A 26,941-nucleotide genomic window follows, 5' to 3' on the forward strand; every position below is an offset into this window, starting at 1 on the left:
AACTCTACTAGTTACATCCTCAAAGTACACTGTTGATTTGTCAAGCATGATTATCCCTTTCTAAATCCATGCTTACTCTGTCTAAACACTATTTTCCGAGTGCTCTGCTATTAAATCTTTAGAATGGACTGTTGCTTTTTCCTGACTACCAATATCAAGCTAATCAGTCTATAATTCTCTGTTTTCTCACTAACGTTTTAAATAGTAGGGTTTCATTAGCTACCCTCCATGCTATGCGAACTGTTCTAGAGTTTATAGCATCCGGAATTATAAGCACCTTGCATTCACTGTTTCTAGGCCAGCTTCCTTAATTACTCTGAGATACAGATTGCTATGCCCTGGGGACTTATTGGTCTTTAATCCCATTAATTTCTTCAAAACCAATTTCCCTGCTAATACTATCTCAGAAACATAGGAACAGGCATAGGCCATTCACCTGATCAAGCCTGTTCTGCCATTCAGTGAAATCAAGACTGATCTGTGGCTTTACTCTGTTTTCCTGCCTTTGCCTCATATCCCTTAATATGTTTGCTTAGCCCACTGCTATTAGTGGCAGAGAGTTCTTCATTTTTGCCTTCTCTGTAGACTCTGTGATCCTCACGGTTTTGGGGTGTAGTTTGTGTCGTCCTTTGTGAAAATGTACCAGAATATGTCTTCAATTGGTCTGTCATCTCTTTGTCCCTCATTATAGCTTCCCTTTTTTCTGGCTGTAAGGGACTGATATCTGTTTTCAACAATCATTTTTCTCTTCGTGACCTGTAGATGCTTTTGCAATTAGTTTGTATGCTCAGTGCAAGGTCATTCTCAGACTTGACTTGTTTCTGCACCACCACCACCCCACCTCCCCCGTCCCCCACCCCAAACCCCCTCCCTCACACCTGCCTCTTTTGTTAAGATCTAAACTGCTTTTAATATTTGGATCTACAGCTTTTTCTGGCCACTTTGAATACTCCTTCCTTGAATCTAATACTATCCCTAATTTCTCTTATTAGCATTGATTGAGCCACATTTTTCTCATTTTAGTTTTTGTCAAGACAGGAATGAACAGTTGTTGCATTTCCTCCATGTACATTTTTTAAATGCTGGCCATTGCCTATTCACTGTTCTTCCTTTAAATAATGTTCCCCAAATTATAATTAGCCCACTTCTCCTATCAAGATCATTTTCTTTAGATTCAGGACCTAAGGCTCAAAATCAATTATGTCACTTTCTATCTTAATCAAGAACTCTGTCTCATTATGGTCACTCTTCCCCAGGGGACCTCGCACAGCTAAATTGCCAATTATTCCTTTATTAAAAGGTAGAAACTTATTTCAGGCTTTGAAAACCCAAAGTTGACATAATATAAACATAATTTTATGATTTATTCCAATTTTTGCATCTTTTCTTTGGGAGCTCTATGACACATAACTTAGTTCTCATCCTCAAATTTTCCATTTAGATCAATGATTTCTATTAAACCTTACACTCTGACTGTATAACTAAGCATCTTGGTTGTCTCAGATGTGACATAAAAACGACGTAGCTTTTTACAGAGCTCTTCATTTACTCCAGAATTGATGTGTCCTCAATGTACATTATCCAATTAAGTGATTATTCTGTCATAACTATGATTCTCATTAAACATGTGGCCTGTACAGTTTTCAACATTGTACTCTCCCTGCAAAGTAACAGATATTCTGTGTCTCTCAGCATGACGTTAAATTTAAAAAGTGCCACAATGTCAGCGACAGGGATAACAGATCCTAAAAATGCAAAAGTATTGGCAGAAGTGGAAAACTCAGCACATTGTTGACAAATGGAATCAGAGTCCAGAATTGATATTGTAAAACTGGTGAAATGAAATGGGTATATTTGCTGTGGAATGTTCAATGACAAGTTTCACTGTCGGGCTGCATGTGAGTGAACAAACTAGGGCAGCTTTTGACAAGCCATCATGTGTAAAGAAAAATTAGAGCAAAGACCCAGGATGAAGAACAAAACTAGTAGTTAAGAAATCCAACCGAACATGAGCAAAGCTGCTGAGAAAGGGGAGAGCATTGAAATAAAAAATAAGGTTTTTGTTTACCACAATGAATGTGTTGAACAAATTGATTTCCTAATTAAAAACCAAAAGAACTGCAGATGCTGGAAATCAGACGAATGCAGAAATTGTTAGAAACGTTCAGGAGGTCTGGCAGCATCTGTGGAGAGAAATCAGAGTTAACGTTTGGTGTCTGAAGAAGGATCACTGGACCCAAAATGTTAGCTAATTTCTCTTCAGAGATGCTGCCTTACCTGATGAGTTTTTCCAGTATTTTTCAATTTTGTTTTTGTCTCTTATTTTCTTATTGTTTTTATATTAGAAGGGTGAAGAAGTAGCTCAGTCACAGTCCCAAACTTGCCTCTATACTCTTGAACTCATCCAAAATCTGATTGCCCAAACCCTCCAACATAAAGCCAAAATAGGGTTGTTCACTAATTGTACAATATTTAGCACCATTCCTGATTTCTCAGGGATAAAGCAGTCATGTCTCAATGCAACAAGATTTGAATAATATTCAAGCTCCTTCTGACAAGTGGCAAGTAACTCTAGCACCGTGGGTGGCACAGTGGCTCAGTAGTTAGTATTGCTTCCTCACAGCGCCAGGGACCAGGATTCAATTCCTGCTTCGATTGACTGACTGCGTGAAGTTTGCACATTTTCTGTGTTTGCGTGGGTTTCCTCTATGTTCTCTGGTTTTCTCCCACAATCCAAAGATGTGCAGTATAGGTGAATTGGTCATGCTAAATGGCCCGTAGTGTTCAGGGATGTGTAGGTTAAGTGCATTAGTCAGGGATAAATAAATGATAATATGCTAGGGCAATGGGTCTGGATGGGTTTCGCTTCATAGAGTCGGTGTAGACTTGTCGGGCCAAAGGATCTGTTTCTACACTTTCAGGATTTTATGGATTCTATTTCCTTTACACCGCCATTGGTGGCTGTCTTGTTTGCCATCTTGGCCTAAAAGTCTGGAAATTGTGTGCTAAATTTAGGTTATTCAGCAATTCTTTCCCTAAACCTCGCTTTATCTCTTCTGTAAAACACTTGTGAAATGCTTGTTACCTCTCCTAGCATCGCCTCTTTGTGCTTAGTGACAGTTGTTGTATAATTGTCCTGTGATATTCCATTGGGATATATTACATTATTGAAAGTATTTTTCAGTGAATTCATGTTGATATTAGATATTGTGAAATAAATTGTCATTTTCTGACTTTGCTGCTGGAAATTTGAGCTATTTTAAATAAAATTTGAATGGTATTAGAAAGTCACAAACAAAAGATTTTTTTCCATGTTGTTTGCAATAAAAATGTAGGATAAACCAAAAGTTTTCCTTGACTTATGATGAGTAATCATTTGTGTGATGTAGATAACACACAATAAATTTCTACAGTCTTCTCCACTATTACATACGTCAGTTACTTGGATGTGACTTTTGAATTTTTTTTGTAGTTCACTTGCTTTAATGAAGAATGATTCCAGGTACTAGTCAACATCCACAGATGGTCAGTGATGGAGATAATTTTACTAAAACCACTTGCATGAAAATCTGAATAAAGTCTGTTATTATTGTATTTGAATCTTATTCATGTTAAGGAGACCAACATATTTCACCTACAAATTGCATTAGTGATGTTTCAAACTGTATCAGGTCAGATCTCTTTGAACGAGTTATATTTTTATCTGAAATCTCTCTTTTCGCATCTTGGTCTTTACAGCAGTTGCAGGTTCTTGAATGCAACTTCCAACAGCATCTCACTGTTGTCACTAGTGTCACCTGATCTTTCAATAATGGTGTTCAACAAAATCTTGAGATTTCCAAGCCTGTTTACAAGATTGTAAGGGGGCATGATATTACTTAGAGATTGTGGTGCACACACTCAGTTTGTAGGAGTTGACATGTCCAAGTCTACCAATATTGATTTCTCAGCAACTTTGTAGGAGGTAGCATGTCTAAGTGTACCAATATTGATTTCTCAGTGGGCGTCACTGACTCGGCCAGCATTTGTTGCCCATCCCTAATTGCCTTTAAGACTGGTAATGAGCTGCCTTGAACCACACAATCCATGTGGTGTAGGCAGTATTCATGGGTTGGAAGGTACTGTATATGGAGCCTCGATGAGCTGCTGCAGTTCATCTTATAGATGGTACACATTATTGCCACTGTGCATCAGTGGTGCAGAGAGTGAATAATGAATATGTTAGGTGAGATACATGGGTAACTTGTTTTGGATCATCCTGTATTTGACTGTGGAATATTTGGTTGTCAAATGGAAATTATCCATAAATGATAAAGCATATTGGTGGTAAAGGGAAGTATACTTGTTGTTAGAATATGGGGAGATTGTGACATAGTGGTAATACAGGTTGTAAGCTTGCTCGCTGAGCTGAAAGGTTTGTTTTGTGTGATGTCTTGTCACCATACTAGGTAACATCATCAGTGAGCTTCTAGTGAAGCGCTAGTATTATGTCCTACTTGCTATTTATCTGTCTTGGTCTCTTAAGATAGGTAATTTTTGGTTCTTCTTCTCAGAGGTTGGTAAATGGGTCCAAATCGATGTGTTTATTGATGGAGTTCCAGCTTGAATGCCAAGCCTTGAGAAATTCCTATGCATGTCTATGTTTAGCCTCTCCTAGGAATTCCTAGAGGCTTGGCATTCAAACCAGAACTCTATCATATCGATCTGGACCCCATTTACCAACCTCTGAGAAAAAGAACCAGGAATGATATCACTCACCTTAAGAGACCAAGGCACACACATAGAAAGTGAGACATAACACCAGCGTTTCACCGGAGGTTCACTGATGATGTTACCTAGCATGGTGATGAAACGTCTGAAGCTCAGTGAGCAAACTTGCAGCCTGAACCTTAACCTGAGCTACAAATCTTCTCAAAAATCGCAAAAAGTGGTAATACCACTAGTAATCCAGCAGCATGAGATAATACTCTGGGGTCAGGGGTTCACTTCCCACCATGGCAGCTAGTGAATTTCAAATTCACTGAATAAATCTGAAATTATAAACTTATGGGTAGAAAAACCTAATTGGGATAGATTTAAATGTACATGCTTTGTGCATTAAATTATTAGATAAGTGTAACCGAGATATGAATAAATTCACATCCCCTTTTCAGTTGCCTTTAATATACTATGAAAATGTTAACTGTATCTACAAATAAGTCAAGTCAGTGTGTTAGGAAATTCATTTCTAGTACTTTGTTTGAATGCATATTGTTTGGCATCTCTAGATACATAGTAGTATTGTTAATGAAACTTTCATAAAAATCATTTCTCACTGTTTCATTACCAAAGTTTTAAAAATTACAATTCAGTTTAGTTTTAAATGTTTTATTCAGCACCTGAAGCAGAGTTTAAAATTATTTTAACTACTTCTTTGGTGGATAAATTTTGTTTTGCAGGTTGTAGAAAATGTCCTCAAAGTGAATCCTGTACTAGGGCCTCAGATATTTCAGCCACTTCTTCCAGCAGTCCTGAAAGGAATCTTGGATGGAGAGGTAGGAATTAAGAAATATAATTCACAGATGATGTATTAAACAGGCTCTTAATTTAGTAGATATGCAGAATTTTATCGAGGCCAGGGCAATAATTGTGGCAGAATCACAGTGAGACATTTGGTAAAACCTCTAGCCAGCAGCATGTTGCCTTTTTAGGGGGTTATTGTTATTAAAGCCTTATTAATACACATTTTGCCTCATTAATATTCAACTTCCTATTTTGGCGATCATGCCAAACAAACTGCATGTTGAGAATTTTCAGCATGAAATCAGAGGTGTCCTTGACACTTAAACCCACTGTTGACTGTGAAAAGTCTCCTTGCAAGCAGCAGCATCTCAAAGCATGATCAATGGACACAGTCCTCTCATATCCCTCCCTTACCAACAGTAGTATCTGATTTTTGCAAATCGCACATGATCCTTATGCACTGCTCCAACCTACTTGCCAGATATTTTAGAAGCATAAACTTGCATTAAAAGGTGCACCAACAACTAGCATTGAAAGGCTGCGACAACAACATTTTACACATGTGGACAGGCACACAGCTCAGTGATTGGATTAGGCTGATCTCGGACCTGTTGATCAGTGCTCTTAGCGCACAGTGACTTTGTGCCTCATGCATGCAGCATCCATGCTTTGCCATGCCTGTTAATTCACTGGGGCTTCAACCAGAACCTGAAGAAAGTCAGTACTGCCATATTGTGCAGACCCATAGACAGGTTGCTTGTAATGTTCATCTGTCCAGTAATGGGGTAAATGTCTTGCTATATGACTCACAGTTGTTTGCACAGGAAATGCAATACATACTTAATCGCCGCACCCCCCCCCCGCCTTTCAAACTAGCCCTCCTCCAGATGGAGGGCAGCAGCTACTGTTATCAGTCAGAGGATCTCGGTATGGTCACTCACAGATACAGTCCTTACATGGTCCAGGGACTTATTCACAGTTAATCCTTTACTCAGGCTAATCATGATTAAGGGATATGTCTGACTGTAATGAACAGTGGGCAACAGTCAATCCTGTAGAGCCATCAATGGCTGCCAGGGAGATCCTATGATGTCAGGTCTGCAATTACATGGCAGCCATAAAAAAAAAACTTGGGATAAGTGCAAGACATTTTCTGAAGGTATCATTGTTTTAGAGGATTTTGCATTGCATGCCTTTTTTGCGCTCATAAAGTTTTGTTGCAACTTTTTAAGACAATTAGTGTTGATTTGTTTTCACTCTGTCAAAATACACTTCCAAATTCTGATTTCATGTCTCCAGAGACACAGCCATCAGAATATCCTGTTGTTATAAACAAATCATTTTTATTGGATTTCATATAATTTGAATATTTTTACATTTTACCATGTTATAAGCTACAATAAAGTTGCTTAATGAGAATTTTAAATTTGATCAATTAGCTGTAGTGTTACACTTTATTAGGATTTCCCCTGGCAATCAAGTCCTGGTATTCCTGGAGTCATCACAAAATTAAAGATTTTATAACAATATACAAAATTTCCATTGTTTTAACAAAGCACAGGCCAAGTTTCAGTGCTTGACAAGAATGACTGTTACTAATACATAGATTGCAATCATAGATAAACGTAGAAAAAAAATAATGAGAGTCATCGATATATCCATTGTGGCAAGTACCAAATGGCAGATATCTCCTCTAAATAGATATAAACATGTTTGCAGTATTCAACTCATTAATGCTATAAGCTGCTTATAAGCTCCCACAATGCACATGGGATTGTATACACTCACATAGGTAGGGAGAATTAATTTGGGTTTTTATGGAAGTAGGAGAAAAAAAATAGTGATCTTTGTCCATAAGGCTTGCTGAATTGATTCTTCTGATTAGAACGCTTTCTTGATCTTCTTCCTTGAGACACTTTTACTTTTTTTTTGGAAAGACATAGTGATTGGTTCCCATTTATAAAGATTTTTGACTTATCCATTAGAAGTGACAGCTTACAGCTTCTGGAAAGGGGAAATAAGCTAGGTATCCTCAGGTTTGAGACGCATTTTACTGTAAAGAAAGGAGATAGTAGTTTCTGCTGACATATTCACACCTCCAAGCTGTTCTGTTACCTAGGAGCCAATCACATGATCGTTGACTGACCGAAGGTCTTTGTTATCAATAACTGATCACTAGTTCACAAACCAATTAGCTACTTTTAAAACTCCATTTATATATGTGCCTTGGGTTCAGCTCATCTACAAACTCTGTTCCACCCCTGTTTGAATAATCAGTACATACCATAAATGTTAGGCTATTTGCTTTAACAATATGCAGCAATCCTTGTTTCTTAAGACATTCTTTTCTCATTTCAAACCACACTCAAAAATACAGAAGAAGTAAAGATATGATATTTACTAACTATTAACACTTGATCAGGAAACTGGATAAGAAATGCAGAAATTTCTTGTTACAAAACTGCTCACAACATAATTGTAATTTCACAGAATTTCATAGCATTCAGCATTATAAGTAAAATAATTTAAAATAGTTGGCAGTAAACCAGAAAACATGCAAATCAGACAACTGCAATAAACTTAAGCTATTGTCTTGTTTAACACAAATCAAAAGTATTTTGTTTTTCTTTTTTCCTCCAATTCAATGAGGATAATTGAGAGTTTTCCCTTCAAAATTGATTTAACCTTCAAAATTGATTTAACTTTAGTTGTGAATTTAGAGAATGTGAATGAGGAGGGGGTGACACTGTGGTAATGTCATGGACCAATAATCCTGAAACCCAGGCTGATGCTCTCAGAACATGGATTTGAAGCACACATGACAAATAGTGAAATTTGAATTGCTTAAAAATCTGGAATAAAAAGTGAGTCTAAAACAATAATAGCAACTATATAACCACAGTTGATTGTCATAAAACTCATCCAGTTCACTAATACCCTTTAGAAAATGAAATCTGCCATCCTTGCATGGTCTGGCTTCCCTGTGACTCCTGACCCACAGCAATGTAGTTGACACCTAACTACCCTCTGGGTAATTGGAGGTGGACAGTAAAAGCTAGTCTAACTAGCACACCAATGATACATGGAGAAATTAAAATGTTTTGAAGATTTTTATTAACAAGTCTACTTTTTTTTTCAACAAGATATGTTTTGTTTGTATTGTTTCCTTGTATTTCAGAAATATCCAGTGGTAATGTCTACATATCTAGGTATTACAGGACGTGTACTATTGCAAAATGCAGGATTTTTCTCTTCCCTTCTCAACCAGATTGCATTAGATCTCAGCCAAGAGGTAAGTGCAAGCATTTACAATTCTTGAAACATGTTAACTGATTTGAAATGGAACAAAAATTACTATTTCCTTAAGACTCTCCTTCGCTTGATTACAGTGAAATTGCCTATTATAATAATCAACAAATAAGTCTGTCAGGTTTGAAAGTTCATGGTTATGCATTGCCAGAAAATAGGAAATGTGGGACAGCAAGTTTCAGGTATTATTTCGAACAATTCAATTGATTACCAAATAGTAAGTACAACTTTACACCAACCAAATGGATGACAAAGCATTTTCTCCCCCCTTGGGATGTGATGAACATTTTCAAGAGTGTATTCATTGCCCATCTCTCAGTTATAAAGGTGTCAGTAGTCTAGAACTGCTGTAATCTTTTTGCAATAATTCTTTGGTTAATCTGTGAGAATATAACTTTTTTAAAAAATTCTGCCACTACCTCTGCTAATGACTGAATTGTTTAGGATGCAGGTGAAGTACCATTTTGATGGCTTTTTGAAAGCACGTAATTGCGAAAGTTATCACGAGGTCTAGTCTGTCTTTCACATATAGTAAATCAAGGTGGTGTAAAATCTCTGTACGAGGTTGTCTTTCTATTTGTTTGAACTGTGTAGTATCTAGGCAGATAAGAAGCTACAATGAATACTTGATAATTTTATTTCTAGTCGGTTGGTAGATCTGCCCTTGTTCTCACAAACTTAATTCGTACTTGTCTGAAATGAAATTCTACATATGTATTTAAACCCCAAGCATAGTGTTTCTCTGTAACTGATTCTGATGTTGAGTGCAACAATACATGGTAGGCTGTATAAACTTGATATGTGGCATATTTTGCTATCAACACATACCAGTCAGACTGATAGCTGCAATTCAGTCACAACGATGAATATTTATGATTCAAATTCCAAATATTGAATTTTAAAATCCAATTTGACAAGCTAGAAAAAATCTCCAGATTGGCTTGGCTTTCTGACTACGATACATTCATTACATAGTGCTTTTTGAGAATATAATGTTTTCCTTTGATACCCATGGCTACGTATGATTTAAGCTCTTATCCACAGAAAAGTGGTGCAACTAGATAGCCTTATAACCTGACTATAATTGCAGCTTTTTCTCATCAATTTTGTTTTAAAGCTTGAGAAAGACAGTTTTATTGTTTTCCTATTGTTTTGGCTAGCTTAATTTCAAAGAAAGACATTGAATGCCTGAAATGTTTTCCTTATCAGAATTCTATTTGGTTTTTTTTTGCTTCAACTCCAACAATCTTAATTTCTAAGAGGTTTTGCCTATCCTGAAGCTGCCAAATGCTTGTAAATTACTGATGCATATTTGTAAGATTTATTTGTACTTTATTATTTTCTTCAATACTCTCCCTGTTCCTCCTCTACTGTAAGTATGGCTGTATCCTAAGTCCCTTTACTGGGATTGAGTATCTTCTGGTACTCATCAAAATTGTCATTATTTCATAAGCGTGATGATATTGTTGCCAGCAATCAATTTGAGTATAACAAGCATGACAGCAGTGTTCATATTTCCAACAGGTGTCGCAAAATTAATGATATGGAGCAGGAATGATGGCAGATTTCAGTGCTAAGCAACACCACCATCTTTCCCCCTCTTCCCCCACCCCACATTCACCACCACTATCACCATCATCGAATTTAGGTTTGCTGGAAGAGACTTCAGGGGTCCTATTAATGTCCCAGCTGATAGCTAACTCATTAGGCAGCATGGAATCAATCCTGTGATGTACCTCATCTGCCTAACCCAATTGCTAACTTGGTAAATTTGCTGACTTTTTTATGATGTGGAGCTGCCGGTGTTGGACTGGTGGACAAAGTTAAAAATCACATAACACCAGGTTATTGTCCAACAGGTGTAGTTGGAAGTACTATTGCTTCTTCTTCAGGTAGCTATGGAGTAGGCCACAGAATATATTGCAAAAGATCACAGTGTCATACAACTGAAATCATATATTGAACAAACCTGGATTGCTGTTTAATCTTTTAGAATGGATTGCAGGTTTTGGTTCATTAATATGTAAATCCCAGTACTTCTTTCAGGTCACATTCTTGAGATAACTAAAGGTTTTATATTAAAAAAAGACATTTCAGCTCAGACAATGCATTAAAGGCCTGAGGTTGGAGTCTGCATGTACCCTAATCCTGAGCCATACTGGTTCTGTTTCCAAAATGGGAATTTATAAAATGTTACATGCATTGACTGTCTGCAGATTGTGTCCTTTTTGAACAAAGTAGAATGTATCTGCATTTACAATTCTGCAAATGCAAATTCACCTCATAGACTTAAATGTGTGTGTGTGTGTGTGTGTTGATGGAGGGCGGGGAAAGGTGTGAGTATGTTTGTGTGTGCGTGCTTGGTAGTGTGTGTGCATGAGTGTGACAAAATATAAGCCTGTGAGAGGGTGTCTGCGTTGGTGTGAGTGTGGGGAGTGTATGTGTGTGTGTGCCTGAGAGAGAGCATGTGTATGAGAGAGGGTCTGCGTGAGTGTGTCAGTATGTAACAGTGTATGTGAGAGTGTGTATAGTGTAGTTGGGGTCACTTGCAGTGTAACATGAACCCAAGGTCCCGGTTTTGACCATCCTCATGAGTACCGAACTTTGCTATCAGCCAAAGATCCAAGGCCGAATGTCCTGCGGTCAGGGACGCAGAGTGGCCAAATATGCAAGCACACACCACATTCACTCACATGCACACACTCACAGCACCCCCTCCGCACATGCACGCGCGCGCGCACATGCACGCACACACACGCACGCGCGCACACACACACACTCTCTGTATTTCACTCTGTCTGTCTCTGTTTCTCTCTTTCTCTGACCTTGGAAGCATCCTGTCCTTCCAAAATATCAAATATTGCCCTTTTGAAATGAGAGTTGCTACTGTGTAGTCTGCGCACTTAAAATTCCCACTTCCTTCACTTGAACCTATATCCCAGTAAAACTAAATTTGCACAGTTACCTGTTGTATAAACTAGATGAAATTTGTGCATGAATGTATATTTGAATTTCAAAAATCGATATGGATTAGTCTGAGAAGTATTCACTAGACTGCCAAACTGCAGCACCTTAGATACTTCAGACACTGTGGCAGAATACCTGGTTTAGGCAATATCTATGTCTCTTATGACTGTGAAAAACTGCTTCATGCCAGAATTTGTTCATTACAGGTAACAGCCTATATTTAAATAAATGTTCTTTCAAACCTTGAACAGACCGAACGCACAGAACAATACCTATGGTTCACTGAAAGTGAAGCTACAAAGTCAGCCTATGTCATTTTGAATTTCCTTACAAATTGTCTTTTCATTATATAGTAAGCAATGCCTGGAAGGAAATAAGGCAGCAACCAGCATGTTTATAAATGAATTACTATAAGATAAAATGGAGCTGCCTACAAAAAATTGTGATTGCATTTTTTAAAAATTCATTTATGGGATGTGGGCTTTGCTGGCTGGCCAGTATTTCTTGCTTACCTCTAGTTGCTCATGAAAAGGTGGTGGTGAGCTGCCTTCTTGAACTGCTGCAGTCCACATGCTATAGGTTGACCCACAATGCCAATAGGGAGGGAATTCCAGGATTTTGACGCAGCAACACTGAAAGAACGACAACATATTTCCAAGTCAGGATGGTGAGTGGCTTGCACGATATCTTGCAGGTGGTGGGGTTCCCAACTTTCTACTGCCATTCTGGGTGAAAGTGGTCATGTGTTTGGAAAGTGCTGTCTAAGAATCTTTAGTGAATTCCTGCATTGCAACTTGTAGAAACACTCTGCCTCAACTGAGTGTTTGTGGTTGACAGAATTGATGTTTGTATATGTGGAAACTGGCTGCTTTGTCCTGGATGGTGTCAAGCTTCTTGAGTGTTGTTGGAGTTGCACCCATCCAAGCATGTGGAGAGAGTTCTATCACATTCCTGACTTGTGCCAATGGACAGACTTTGGGGAGTTGGGAAGTGAGTTACTTGCCCAATATTCCAAGCCTCTGACCTGCTCTTGTTGCTACTGTATTTATGAGTTCAATTGTGTTACTGGCCAATGGTAATTCTGAGGATTTTGACAGTGAGGGATTCAGTGATGGTATCGCCATAGAATGTCAAGGGGCATTGATCAGATTGTTTCTTATTGGAGATAGTCATTGTGTGGCACAGACGTTACTTGCTACGAGTCAGGCCAATCTTAGATATTGTCCAGCTCTTGTTGCATTTGAACATCGACTGCTTCAGTGTTTGAGGAGTCATAATGGTGCTGAGCGTTGTGCAATCATTGGCAAACATTCCCACTTCTGACCATATAATGCAGGGAAGGTCTTTGATGAAGATGGTTGGAACCAGGGCTCTACCTGGGAAACTTCTGCAGAGGCGTCCTGGAGCTGAGATGACTTGCCTTCAACAACCACACCTGTCTTTCTAGATATGACTGTAATCAGCAGAGACTTTGCTTCCTGATTCACATTGATTCCAGTTTTGTTAGGGCTCCTTGATTTCAAGGACTATCATTCTCCCCTCAGCTCTGGAATTCAGCTCTTTTGTCCATATTTGAGTCAAGGCTGTAATGAGGTCAGAAGCTGAGGGGCACTTAAACAATTTAGATGTGACTCTAGGAGGCATGGTTAGTATGTTTGAGGATGTGTACAATTCTGGGTGCCCTGCTATAGGAAAGATCTTATTAAACTGGAAAGGGTACAAAAATATTTAAAAGGATGCTACCAAAATTAGAGGGGTTGAGTTATAAGAAGAGAATGGATAGGCTGGGACTTTTATCCCTGGAGAGAAGGCTGAGGGGTGACCTCATAGAGGTTTATAAAATCATGAGTCATATATAAGGTGAATAGTTAAAATCTTTTCCCCAGGATAGGGAAGTTCAAAAGCATAATTAAGGTGAGAGGGGAAAGATTTAAAAGAGACTGAAGAGGGCAGCTTTTTATACACAGGGTGGTGTATATATGGAACAAGCTGCCAGAGGAAATCACAGGGGCAAGTACAGTTACAACATTTAAAAGACATTTGGACAGATACATGGATAGAAAACATTTAGATTAGATTCCCTACAGTGCGAAAACCGATCCTTCAGCCCAACAAGTCCACACCGACCCTCTGAAGAGTAACCCACCCAGACCCATTCCCCTACATTTATCCTGAACACTATGGACAATTTAGCACAGCCAATTCCCCTGACCTCACATTTTTGGATGGTGGGAGGGAACCGGAGCACCCGGAGGAAACCCACACACGTGGATATGGACTAAACAGAGGCAATTGGAATTAGCCTTGACAACTTGGGTGTACGACTCTATGACTATGGCAGAACCCAAATTGGTCATTACTGAGCAGGTTATTGCTGAACAGCTGCTGCTTGATAACACTGTTGATGATATCATCCATCAGTTTACTTATGATTGAGAGTAAACTAGGGTGATAATTAGATGGCTTAGATTTGTCCTGTTTTTTTGTGTGCAGGGCATATCCTGGGCAATTTTCCACATTGTCGAGTAGCTTCCAGTATTGTAGCTGCTTGGCTAGGTGAGCAGCAAGTTCTGGAGGACAAGACTGAGGTACTATGACTGGAATGTTCTCAGAACCAAGAGCCTTTGCTGTATCCAGTGCCTCCAACTGTTTCTTGATATTGCATGGAGTGAATTGAATTGGCTAAAGACTGGCATCTGTGATGCTCGAAATCTTTGAGGAAACCAAGATGGATCATCCATTTGGCACTCTGGCTGAATATTGCTGTGAATGCTTCAGCCATTTGCACTGATGTTTTGATCTCTTCCATCATTGGGCAAGGTTCCCCATGGGAGACTGGTTAGCAAGGTTAGATCTCACAGAATACAGGGAGAACTAGCCATTTGGATACAGAACTGGCTCAAAGGTAGAAGACCTTTGGTAGTAAAGGGTTGTTTTTCAGAATGGAGGCCTGTGACCAGTGGAGTGCCACAAGGATTGGTGCTAGGTCCTCTACTTATATAAATGATTTGGATACGAGCATAAGAGGTACAGTTAGTAAGTTTGCAGATGACACCAAAATTAGAGGTGTAGTTGACAATGAAGAAGGTTACCTCAGATTACAACAGGATCTTAACCAGATGGGCCAATGGGCTGAGAAGTGGCAGATGGAGTTTAATTCAGATAAATGGGAGGTACTGCATTTTGGGAAAGCAAATCTTAGCAGGACTTATACACTTAATGGTAAGCTCAAAATTTAGGAGAAGATTTGTAGCTCGGGTGCTCGTTGTTGTGGTTCTGTTCGCTGAGCTGGGAATTTGTGTTGCAGACGTTTCGTCCCCTGTCTAGGTGACATCCTCAGTGCTTGGGAGCCTCCTGTGAAGTGCTTCTGTGATGTTTCCTCTGGCATTTATAGTGATTTGTACCTGCCGCTTCTGGTTGTCAGTTCCAGCTGTCCGTTGCAGTAGTCGGTATATTGGGTCCAGGTCGATGTGCTTATTGATTGAATCTGTGGATGAGTGCCATGCCTCTAGGAATTCCCTGGCTGTTCTCTGTTTGGCTTGTGCTATAACAGTAGTGTTGTCCCAGTCGAAACGACATGACATGACCAGCTATCCTTAATAGTCACACAAGCAGATGACAAGCAACACAAGTTCAACTGGGACAACACTACTATTATAGGACAAGCCAAACAGAGAACGGCCAGGGAATTCCTAGAGGCATGGCACTCATCCACAGATTCAATCAATAAGCACATCGACCTGGACCCAATATACTGGCCACTGCAGCGGACAGCTGGAATTGACAACTGGAAGCGGCGGGTACAAATCACTATAAATGCCGGAGGAAACATCACAGAAGCGCTTCACAGTAGGCTCCCAAGCATTGAGGATGTCACCTAGACAGGGGACGAAACGTCTGCAACACAAATTCCCAGCTCGGCGAACAGAACCACAACAACTAAATGGTAAGGTCCTAGGGAGTGTTGCTGAACAAAGAGACCTTGGAGTGCAGGTTCATAGCTCCTTGAAAGTAGTGTCGCAGGTAGATAAGATAGTGAAGAAGGCATTTAGTATGCTTTCTTTTATTGGTCAGAGTATTGAGTACAGGAGTTGGGAGGTCATGTTGTAGTTGTACAGGCTATTGGTTATGCCACTGTTGGAATATTGCATGCAATTCTGGTCTCCTTCCTATCGGAAAGATGTTGAGAAACTTGAAAGGGTTCAGAAAAGATTTACAAGGATGTTGCCAGGGTTGGAGGATTTGAGCTATAGGGAGAGGCTGAACAGTCTGGGGTTGTTTTCCCTGGAGCGTTCAAGGCTGAGGGGTGACCTTATAGAGGTTTATAAAATTATGATTGGCATGGATAGGGTAAATAGACGAGGTCTTTTCCCTGGGGTTGGGGAGCCCAGAACTAGAGGGCATAGGTTTAGGGTGAGAGTGGAAAGATATAAAAGAGACCTAAAGGGCAACCTTTCCACACAGAGGGTGGTACGTGTATGGAATGAGCTGCCAGAGGAAGCAGTAGAGACTAGTACAATTGCAACATTTAAAAGGCGTTTGGATGGGCATATGAATAGGAAGGATCTGGAGGGATGTGGGCCTTGTGCTGGTAGGTGCGACTAGATTGGTTGAAATATCTGGTTGGCATGGATGAGTTGGACTGAAGGGTCTGTTTCCATGCTATTCATCTCTATGACTCTGTCATTAGGGATGGGGATATCGTGGAGCCTTCTCCTCCACCAGTGATTTATTTAATTGTCTGGCACCATTCATGACTGGATGTGGCAGAACTGCAGAACTTAGGTATGATCTATTCGTTATAGGATTGCTTAGTTCTATCACTTCTGATTGTAGTTTCTGTTATTCAGAACAAATCTACTTTAAAAGTAATTGGCAGCAGAGCACTTTGGAACTTTCTAAAGCTATGAAAGTTGCAAAATTACATACTAGATTACCTTGGAGACTGCATATAATAGTTTGGCTGAGATCCACTCAATATTGTGAATTCCCGTGTGAAAAAGATTACTGATGCTACTCACTAGTAGTGCACTTTGGTTTTGTTGTCACTGGTCCATGTGGCCAATCCTTGAAGTCGTTTGTAGCACATTCCCAAAGCTGCATTTATTTTGTTAGTGAAATTTGGCAATATTATAAGATTGAATTAATCCAAATAGAGTCTGCTTTGTAAGTCACCTAGCAGGTACTTGTGCAGTGTTTTCTACACACTGGGTTTGCAACAGAGATTTGTGCTGCAGAGTTAGCTAATGTAGCCAGATCTACAGAGAAGTTTAATCTTGTACAGTAACAAAAACTTTAAAACTATAAACTTGTAGATCCTTGTTCCTGACTGCTTATTTAAAGAGCTAACATCCTCTGATTATTATTTGCCAATAAATCCGTCATTGCTAAAAAATTACAGTCTTGTTATTATATCTTGGTATTTTTTAAAAATTCATATAAGACAGTTTAGAGATGTATTCTTACAACAAAATTGATGGTAATAAGTGCACCACGCAGAATTGGAAATTTGTATAATCTAAATGTGTTATTACTTGCACCCACAACAGGCCACTGAAATCACTCATGAGGGCGTTGGAACAGTTGAAGTAAATATGGCAATGAGCTCAGGGATTCTTAACAAGAATTTTATACGAAGTTAGGTCAAGAGTTATTAATGGTATGTGTGAGAAGATGGAGGTAGGCAGTATGAAGGAAGGGAAATTGCTTTTTGCAAGGACTGTTGCTTTATTGAATAATGCTGAAATCTAAGGATTAAAGTAAACTTTTATAAAGAGAATTAAGAAGTTAGTAAATGCATAATGAGTTTAAAATTAAAATAAATGTTGCATTTTCTCAGGCAATTAAATCAGTGGAAATGATTGGAAAATCCCATCTGGTTCACAAATATCCTTTTAGAATAGGAAACTGCCATCCTTATCAAAAGAGTGGTCACTGAACCTGAAACATTAACTCTGATTTCTCTCCACAGATGCTGCCAAACCTACTGAGATTTTCCAGCAATTTCTGTTTTTGTTTTAGATTTCCAGCATCTGGAGTTCTTTTAGTTTTTGGCATCCTTACCTGGTCTGAACTATGTATGACTTCAGACCCGCAGCAATGCAGGGTCAACACCGGGGCTCAGTGGTCAGCACTGCTGCCTCACAACACCAGGGACCCGAGTTCAATTGCAGCCTTGGGCAACTGTCTGCGTGGAGTTTGCACATTCTCCTCGTGTCTGTGTGGGTTTCCTCTGGGTGCTCTGATTTCTCCCACAATCCAAAGATCTGCAGATAAGGTGAATTGGCCATGCTAAATTGTCCATAGTGTTCAGGGAGATATGGGTTAGGTACATTAGTCGGAGTAAATGTAGAGTAATCGGATAAGGGCATGGGTTACTCTTCGGAGAGTTGGTGTGGACTTGTTGGGGCGAATTGCCTGTTTCCACATTGTAGGCATTCTATGACTTAATACCTCTCCGGGCAATGAGGGTTAGCCTAGCGAGATCCCGTGAGTGAATAAAAATGATTTGAATGCGAGCATAAGAGGTATAGTTAGTAAGTTTGCAGATGACACCAAAATTGGAGGTGTAGTGGACAGCAAAGGTTACCTCAGATTACAACAGAACCTTGATCAGATGGGCCAACAGGCTAAGAAGTGGCAGATGGAGTTTAATTCAGATAAATGGGAAGTGCTTCATTTTGGGAAAGCAAATCTTCGTAGGACTCTTTTATACCTTTCCCGTCTCACCCTGAATCTATGCTTTCTAGTTATGAACTGCTCCATCCCAGGGAAAAGACTTTGTCTTTTTATCCTATCCATGCTCCTCATAATTTTGTAAATCTCTATAAAGTCACCCCTCAGCCTCCGACACTCCAGGAAAACAATCCCAGACAGTTCAGCCTATCCCTATAGCTCACATCCTCCAGCCCTTGTAAATCTTTTCTGAACCCTTTCAAGTTTCACAATGTCTTTCCGATAGGAAGGAGACCAGAATTGCATGCAATATTCCAGCAGTGGCCTAACCAATGTCCTGTACAGCCACAACATGACCTCCCAACTCCTGTACTCAATACTCTGACCAATAAAGGAAAGAATACCAAACACCGCCTTCTCTATCCTATCTACCTGCTACTCCACTTTCAAGGAGCTATGAATCTGCACTCCAAGGTCTCTTTGTTCAGCAACACTCCCTAGGACCTTACCATTAAGTGTGTAAGTCCTGCTAAGATTTGCTTTCCCAAAATGCATTTATCTGAATTAAACTCCATCTGCCACTTCTCAGCCCATTGGCCCATCTGGTCCAGATCCTGTTGTAATCTGAGGTAACCTCCTTCGCTGTCCACTACACCTCCAATTTTGGTGTTATCTGCAAACTTGCTAACTATACCTCTTATGCTCGTATCCAAATCATTTATATAAATGGCGAAAAGTAGAGGACCCAGCACCAATCCTTGTCTTCTACGTTTGAGCCAGTTCTGTATCCAAATGGCTAGTTCTCGCTGTATTCTGTGAAATCTAACCTTGCTAACCAGTTTCCCAATGGGAACCTTGTTGAATCCCTTACTGGAGTCCATATAGACCACATCTACCACTCTGCCTTCATCAATCCTCTTTGTTACTTCTTCAAAAACCTCAGTCAAGTTTGTGAGACATGATTTCCCATGCACAAAGCCTTGTCTTTCCAAATACATGTACATCCTGTCCCTCAGGATTCCCTCCAACAACTTGCCCGGCACCAACATCAGGCTCACTGGTCTATAGTTCCCTGGCTTGTCCTTACCACCCTTCTTAAACATTGGCACCACGTTTGCCAACCTCCAGTCTTCCGGCACCTCACTTGTGACTATTGATGATACGAGTATCTCAGTGAGAGGCCCAGCAATCACTTCCCTAGTTTCCTATAGAGTTCTGGGGTACACCTGATCAGCTCCTGGGGATTTATCCACCTTTATGCGTTTCAAGACATCCAGCACTTCCTCCTCTGTAATATGGACATTTTTCAAAATGTCACCATCTATTTCCCTACGTTCTATATCTTCCATGTCCTTTTATTTGGCATATTTTCAATTCACTGAACATGCATCACAATTAAGTTTGTTTTCATGAAAATTTAGGATAATTTATGGATTATTTAGGTACTGTCTTTGACAATACAAGTGAAATCTGCAATACCAGTATGGTCACTGTGAAAGCCCAATCTTCTTAATCATGCTTCTCACCCTGAGACTTGGTGACCCTCCAGGTTAAACTCATCAGCTGAGGTCTTTCTTCAATGAGAGAGTTTGCCATGATGCTCAGACTATGGCAATTTCCAGTAAAATGCAACTGAAATTTTAATAAACGGTTTTAGCAGTGGGCATACACTTTTTTTCTCCATTGGTACTAAAATGAAAAAAGCTTGGTGAGGCTATCTTTGTTTGGCAAGAAAATGTAGCTTCTACTTTCTATTCTGATGTATTCAGTATTATCACTTTGACAATTTGAGAAATGTTACATATTCCATCATAATTATGAAAGAGATGCTGACTGCCCATCCATCACGTGAGAATTTATGGAAGCAATTTCTTTTGGTTTTCATACCATTTTGACTAGATCCTCCAGTACAAATACAATACTCTGTATATTGTTCATGTTCTCTTTGATAATGGAATTCTCTAATATTAAACTTATAATTTTTTTAAAGCCTTACTGTCGCATTCTCCCCAGTAGTAAAACGTTTGGTTGTAAATAAATTAAGTCTGTTTTTCTTTCTAGATGGATCAGATCCTTGGCAGTATAATTGAGATGTGGGTTGATCGAATGGATAACATTACACAGCCAGAGAGAAGGAAACTTTCTGCATTAGCATTACTTTCACTCTTACCTTCAGAAAACAGGTAAGCAAGTGCTTATTAATGTAACAATCATATCTACTTATAGTATTCTCTGTCCTGAGTAAGAATGGTGCTTATTTGAGCTTTCAGTTGACTGTATTAAGTTAATTATTTGTATCAGAGGTTAATTTGATCAGCATTGTTCATTGTCACCTTCATACTTTGTAATGCTATTGTTTTTTGTGATTGTTTGCCATTTATGATTCAAAACTCCATTTTTGAAAAAGAATATTGGGAGAAAGTGAGATTCTGAATTTGCAATATATGTTGTTTTTTGTGGCTATTATCATTTCTATGATCCCTGTTAAGACATGGTAATTTGGTAACTTAAATTACGAGGTAAAGTTTGAAGAAAATTACTACATTCCTCCATTGAATGTACATTACTTTTATCAGCTGCAAATACTCTAAACTACTGTCAAGGAAATTGTCGTCTTGTAACTCTGAAAAGACTGAAAATAGCTATCCATTTTGAATCTTAATAGACACGTCATTCTCAAGGAACCAGTCTAAAGTGGTTCTCAGCTCCTGATGGCCTTTTGTCCTTTCATAAGGTCCAAATTGCAGAACTAATTTTGCAGTGGGGTAATGTGGGAGATAACCTTGCATGTGCCCAACCTAAGTGGATCTTCCAAACTCCTGTTAAACCCTCACAAACGTGATCTTTCCAATCTGAACTTGAAACCTCCCCCCCCCCCCTCTCCACCCCCATTCATTTTGGTGACCAATAGACTCATCGCTTTCTCTGCTTCGGTGTATGAGCTGCCTCATAGATGGCTGCAGACTGAGAGTTTCCAGGTATCTCAAAAACCTACCAGTAATACAATGGCTTTCTGCACATTTTGCTTTCCTCAAAGCTTTGTATCTGAGTAGAAGTACAAATTAGCATCATGTATACCCCAAACTCCATGCTGTGAAAGAATTAGATAAACAGATCACAATTTAGCCATTTATGAAAACTGATGTTGATAACTCCATTCTATGAGACTTTGAGATAGCAATCTAGCCACAGTCAACAACACAACTACTGTTGTCCAGAAATGCAAATGTCTTCCCCCATCTCAGCAAGTCTCACAATTTTTGCTTACTGTAGAAACAAGAAGAGCCAGGTTTGTTGTTGTACAGAAGTCAGTCATGTGAGCACTTTGCTGCAGTTTACCTCAAGTTAAAGAGGCAGTTCCCAAATTTCATAAAATACTATGTATAAGACAAATATATATTGAGAATGACGAACAACTGTGTAAGATGCAAGAAAAATTACTGTGGTTATCTTGCAAAACATGGAAGTATACCATTGTATTTAAAAATAAATGGATTATGCTGTTTCTCTTGACATTACCTTTGGTTCATAATGACCTGAAATCTAAGGAATAATTAGATGATTATGAAACAGTGGCTCAGATTTTGTGTCAGCGGCAAAATGCTGGAGCTTGCAGCTGACCTGTAGTAAAGCTGCCAACAAGGTTTGATGTTGCCTGTGGCATTTTTTTTTTGCCTATCCTAATGTTGGTTTGAACCTAATGCCAAGTCAAGGGGATCTTCAGGCATTCATTAACAGTGATGTTACCAAGCAGAGTAAGCATCCAATTCTCAAGGCAGAGACCTAAAAGTAAAATGCACTGCTTAATGTTCAATTATAAATTTTACAGTAACTGCAATAAAGATTGATACATACCAATTATAAATTGAAACAGCATAAGCAAACATTATATTTTTGGTATTTTAAATGATGGAACTTCTTATCATAGGAAAGTTTAGCATGAGTCAAATATAACATGAGTTTTTCTGGGTTATGGAGGTTGCTAAACACCTTGATGACAGTATATTATGAACCTAGTTGCATTTCAGAGCATGGTGATTTTTAGCAAGGATATAGAGGAGAAACTTTCATCAGTTCAGCGATTTCTAATGATTCCGATTCACAAAGATGTCAGCAGCATACTGCAAGAACAGAGGAGTTTTTGAATTCGTGTTTGTTTGCACATGCAAATACATGATATTGTTGATTTCACAGAGTAACAGTTCTGCCAATCCTGTCAAAGCAATGTTTAAAAAAAACCATGCTGTTATTTTTACTAATGGAGCATGCATAGATAGCAGATCATTTTTGGATAATTTGTGAACATGTTACAATCCTGACAACTCCAGGCTCAATATTGATTTCACCAATTTTTAAATCATAACATTGCCTCATTTTGTTGCATGTTTATGCCTGTTAGCTTTTTCTTCATATCTTTCTTCTCTTACTTGACATTCAGACTACTGTTATCAAATCATTTGCAGCTTATCTAGACATACAGTATGGAGGATTACAGCCCTACAGCACACAGACAGGCCCTTTGGCCCAAGCTGGTCCATGCTGACCAAAATGTCTATTCACAAATAACCCTATTTCCCTGCACTTAGCCCATATCCTTCTAAACCTTTCCTACCTGTGTATTTGTCCAAATGCCTTTTAAATGTTGGACACACCTCAACCACTTCCTCTGGCAGCTCATTCCACATGTGTACCGCACTCTGCGTAAGAGATTTGTCCCTCAGGTTCCCTTTTATTCTTTCCCGTCTAACCTTAAACTGATACCCTCTCATCCTTGATCCCCAAACTTGAGAGAAAGATTGAGTGCATTCACCCAATTCATGCCTTTCATGTTCTTATACACTTCTAAAAATTCCCCTTGTCTTCTATGCTCTGAAGAAAAAAAAAGTTCTAGCTTGACCAACCTCTCCCTAGAACTCAGACCCTTAAGTCCTTGTAAATTTCTTCTGCAATCTTTTCAGTTGAATAACATCCTTCCTATATCAAGGTGACAAAAACTGGACATAATACTCGAAGTGCAGCCTCACCAATGTCATGCACAACTGCAATATAACTTCCCAACTTCTATACCCAACGCCCTGACTGATGAAGGCAGGTGTGCTAAAAGCCTTCTTTTCACTGCCCTATGTCTGCCTGTGACTCTAGTTTCAGAGAACCGTGCACCTGAACTCCAAGATCTCTCTGTTCCACTACCCTCCTTAAGGTCCTACCATTCACCATGAAAGCCCTACCTTGATTTGACTTTCCAAAATGCAAGACCTCACACTTAACTGTATTAAACTCCATTTGCCCATTCTCATCCCACTTTCCCAGCTGGTCAAGGTCCTGCTGCAATTTCTGATAACCTTCCTCACGTCCATAATACCACCTATTTTAGTGTTATCTACAAACTTAGTAATCATGTCTTGTACATTCTCATCCAAGTCATTGATAGAGGTAACAAACATTAATGGGCCCAGCACTGATGCCTGAGGCACTCCACTAGTCACAGGCCTCCAGTCCAACAAGCTTCCTTCCACTATTACCCTCTTTTTCCTACCATCAAGCCGATCGTGTATCCAATTTGCCAGCTCCCCCTGGATTCCATGCAATCTAACATTCCAGAGCAGCCTACCATGTGGAACCTTATCAAAGGCCTTACTGAAATCCATACATATTATGTCTACCACCCTGCCCTTATGAATCTTCCTGGTCACTTCATCAAAGAGCTCTAACAAATTTTTGAGGCATGATCTTACATGCACAAAGCCATGCTGACTGCTCTTAGTCAAACCCCATCTTTCCAAATGCCTTATCTCTTACTTCTCAGAATCTTCTCAAGTAACTTACGTACCACAGATGTTAGGTGTACTGGTCTATACTTCCCACATTTTTCTTTGCAGCCCTCTTGAATAAGGACACAGCATTTGCTACCTTCCAGTCTCCTGGGACCTCAACCGTGATGCAAAAATATCAGCTAGGGCCCCCACAATTTCTTCTCTCGCCTCTTGTAATGATCTTGGATATATCTGGTCAGGACCTTTGTACATTCTGTACTGTGAAATGGACAGTCCCCGAAATATCACCACTAACTTCCCCAAGATTGCAAGTCTTCATGTCTTTCTCCACAGTAACTACAGAGTTGAAGGACCTCACCCATCTCCTGCGGTTCTACACATACGTGTCTTCTTTGGTCCTTTGAAGGGGTGGGGGGAGGAAGGGGTTCTGTTCTCTCTCTCATTTATTCTTTTTTGTTAAATATACTTAAAGAACCTCTTTAGATTCACCCTAATATTCTCAGCTAAGGCTATCTCATGCCCTCTTTTTACCCTCCTGATTTTCTTCTTCAGTAATCTCCTGTATTCCCTGTATACCTTCAGGGATTTTCTTGATCCTAGCCGCCTTTACCCTGAGCCATGCCTCCTTTTTTCTGGTCAAAGCCTCAATATCTCTTATCATCCAGGGTTCCCTATTCCTGCCAACCTTGCCCTTAACCCTCACAGGAACATATAGACCTTGAACTCTAGCTATCTCATTTTTAAAGGCCTCCCACTTGCTGCAGGTCCTTTTGCCTACAAACAACTCCAATCATACCCTACAAATTCCTGTCTAATTCCTTACCCCATTTGGAACTTGAACCTGTGGTCCAGTTTTGTCCCTCTCCATAACTTTTTAAAAAATTAATAGAACTATGGTTACTGGTCCTAAAATGCTCCCCACCACTGTTACCTCAGTCACCCATCCTGCCTTTTTCCCAAGAGTAGGTTGAGTTTTTATCCCTTCCTGAGTAGGACTCTCTAAGTACTGTTTGAGGAAGTTTTCCTGAACACACTTAACAAATCCCACTCCATCTAAGACCATAACGCTGTGGCAGTCCCAGTCTATGTTAGGGAAGTTAAAATCCCCGAATGTAACAACCCTATTGCTCCCGAAAGGTCACCTCAGTCTCCCTGCAAATTTGTTCCTTTTAATTCCTGTTAACTATTTGGGAGTCTATAGTACAACCCCAATAAAGCCACCATCCCCTTATTTCTTAGCTCCACCCACAAAGCCTCACTGGATAATCCTTCAGTTATTTCATCTCTGATTACTGCTGAGATACTCCCCATAATCAAAACTGGAACTCCCCCTCCCCTCTTTCTGCCCACCACTGTCCCGCCTAAATCACCTGTACCCTGGCACATTAAGATGCCAGTTCTGTACCTCCCTTAGCCATGTTTCTGTAATGGCTATAATATCCCAGTCCCATGTACTTTTCTATGCCCTGAATTCATCAGCCTTACCTGTCAGCCTTCTTGCATTGAAATAGATACACTTTAATCCAACAGGTATTCCTAGCTTGCTGTTGTGTTCCAGCCTGACCTGTCTCTTCACCTTACTATTTCTGATTATCTTACCTCCTTCCAGCCTCACACTTGCCTCCCTGCTATGGAGGATCCTGTCCCCCTGCAAATCTAGTTTAAACCCTCTCTTGCAGCACTAACAAACCTGTTTGCCAAGATATTGGTTCTCCCTCCAATTCAGGTGCAACCCTTCCCTCTTGAATCTCCTATCAATAAGGTCCTGTCTATCTTTACTCCTTTCCGCTGTGCCATAGAGCCAGTCAAAGTGCTGGCTACTGCTGCTTTCCCCTGAATGATCATGACCCCAATGGTATCCAAAACAGTATACTCATTTTCAATGGGAATGGCCACAAGGAATTCTGCATTCTCTGCTTACTCCCTTTGCCTTTCCTGATGGTCACCCAGCTACTCTCTGCCTGCACCGTAGGTGTGAACATCTCAGTAAAATTCTATGAAGCACTCAGCATCTTGAATGATCCTGACTCCATCCAGCTCCCTAACACTGTCTCCCAGAAGCTGCAGCTGGGTGCATTTCCAATTTCTATCGTCATCAAGGCCGATGGGAGTCTTCCTGAGCTCCCACATCCTGCAGGAGGAACATGTGACTGCCAAAAATCTCTCAACGCCAGGTTATAGTCCCAAAAGGTTTATTTGGAAGTACAAGCTTTCAGAGTGCTGCTTCTTCCCCAGATGGTTAGTGATCTCAGCTTCTGTAAGACTAAAGAATAAAGTTAAAGGACTTTACCTGAGATTGTCAGTACATTTTTTGCTGAGCCACTGCTCTCCAAAGCCTCTGAAGCCACAGGCTTATTACTTACTCTCCTACCAACAAGTCCAATAGCACATCTCTCTAACCATCCTCGCCTGGTTTTGTTTTGGTAAGATGAGATGGAAAGGGGGGGGAAACATTTCAGTGATATACTGTTTGGCCTTCAGCATTTCTTGATACCAGGCCCACAATGATCAGTGTAGTTGACTGCTTCCAGGCTCTAATGTATGCACCGAAGTGATGCCTCTCCCTCTCAGTCGTCCTCTTGTTTGGTTCTAATTAGTATTCCCAGATTATTAAATTATGGCTTTCAGTATTTAGAGTAATAGAAATAAATTGAAAATATTCTATAAGTTAACTAGTTTCTATGATATATTATTCTAGTTGATTTCATATTTTG

General features: G+C 39.7%; 1 protein-coding gene across 1 annotated transcript in view; it reads left to right on the plus strand.

Annotated features, from left to right (window-relative positions):
• The window catches only part of ipo11 (importin 11), a 476,887-nt gene that overhangs the window by 288,126 nt on the left and 161,820 nt on the right, over positions 1 to 26,941 (plus strand). Inside the window, exons 25-27 of the mRNA XM_060823716.1 lie at positions 5,439 to 5,534; positions 8,681 to 8,794; positions 20,515 to 20,636. Of these exons, the coding sequence (XP_060679699.1) occupies positions 5,439 to 5,534; positions 8,681 to 8,794; positions 20,515 to 20,636 (332 nt within the window). The remainder of the gene's footprint in view (positions 1 to 5,438; positions 5,535 to 8,680; positions 8,795 to 20,514; positions 20,637 to 26,941) is intronic.

Source organism: Hemiscyllium ocellatum, chromosome 1 (genome assembly GCF_020745735.1).
Source record: "Hemiscyllium ocellatum isolate sHemOce1 chromosome 1, sHemOce1.pat.X.cur, whole genome shotgun sequence".
Lineage (NCBI taxonomy): Eukaryota > Metazoa > Chordata > Chondrichthyes > Orectolobiformes > Hemiscylliidae > Hemiscyllium > Hemiscyllium ocellatum.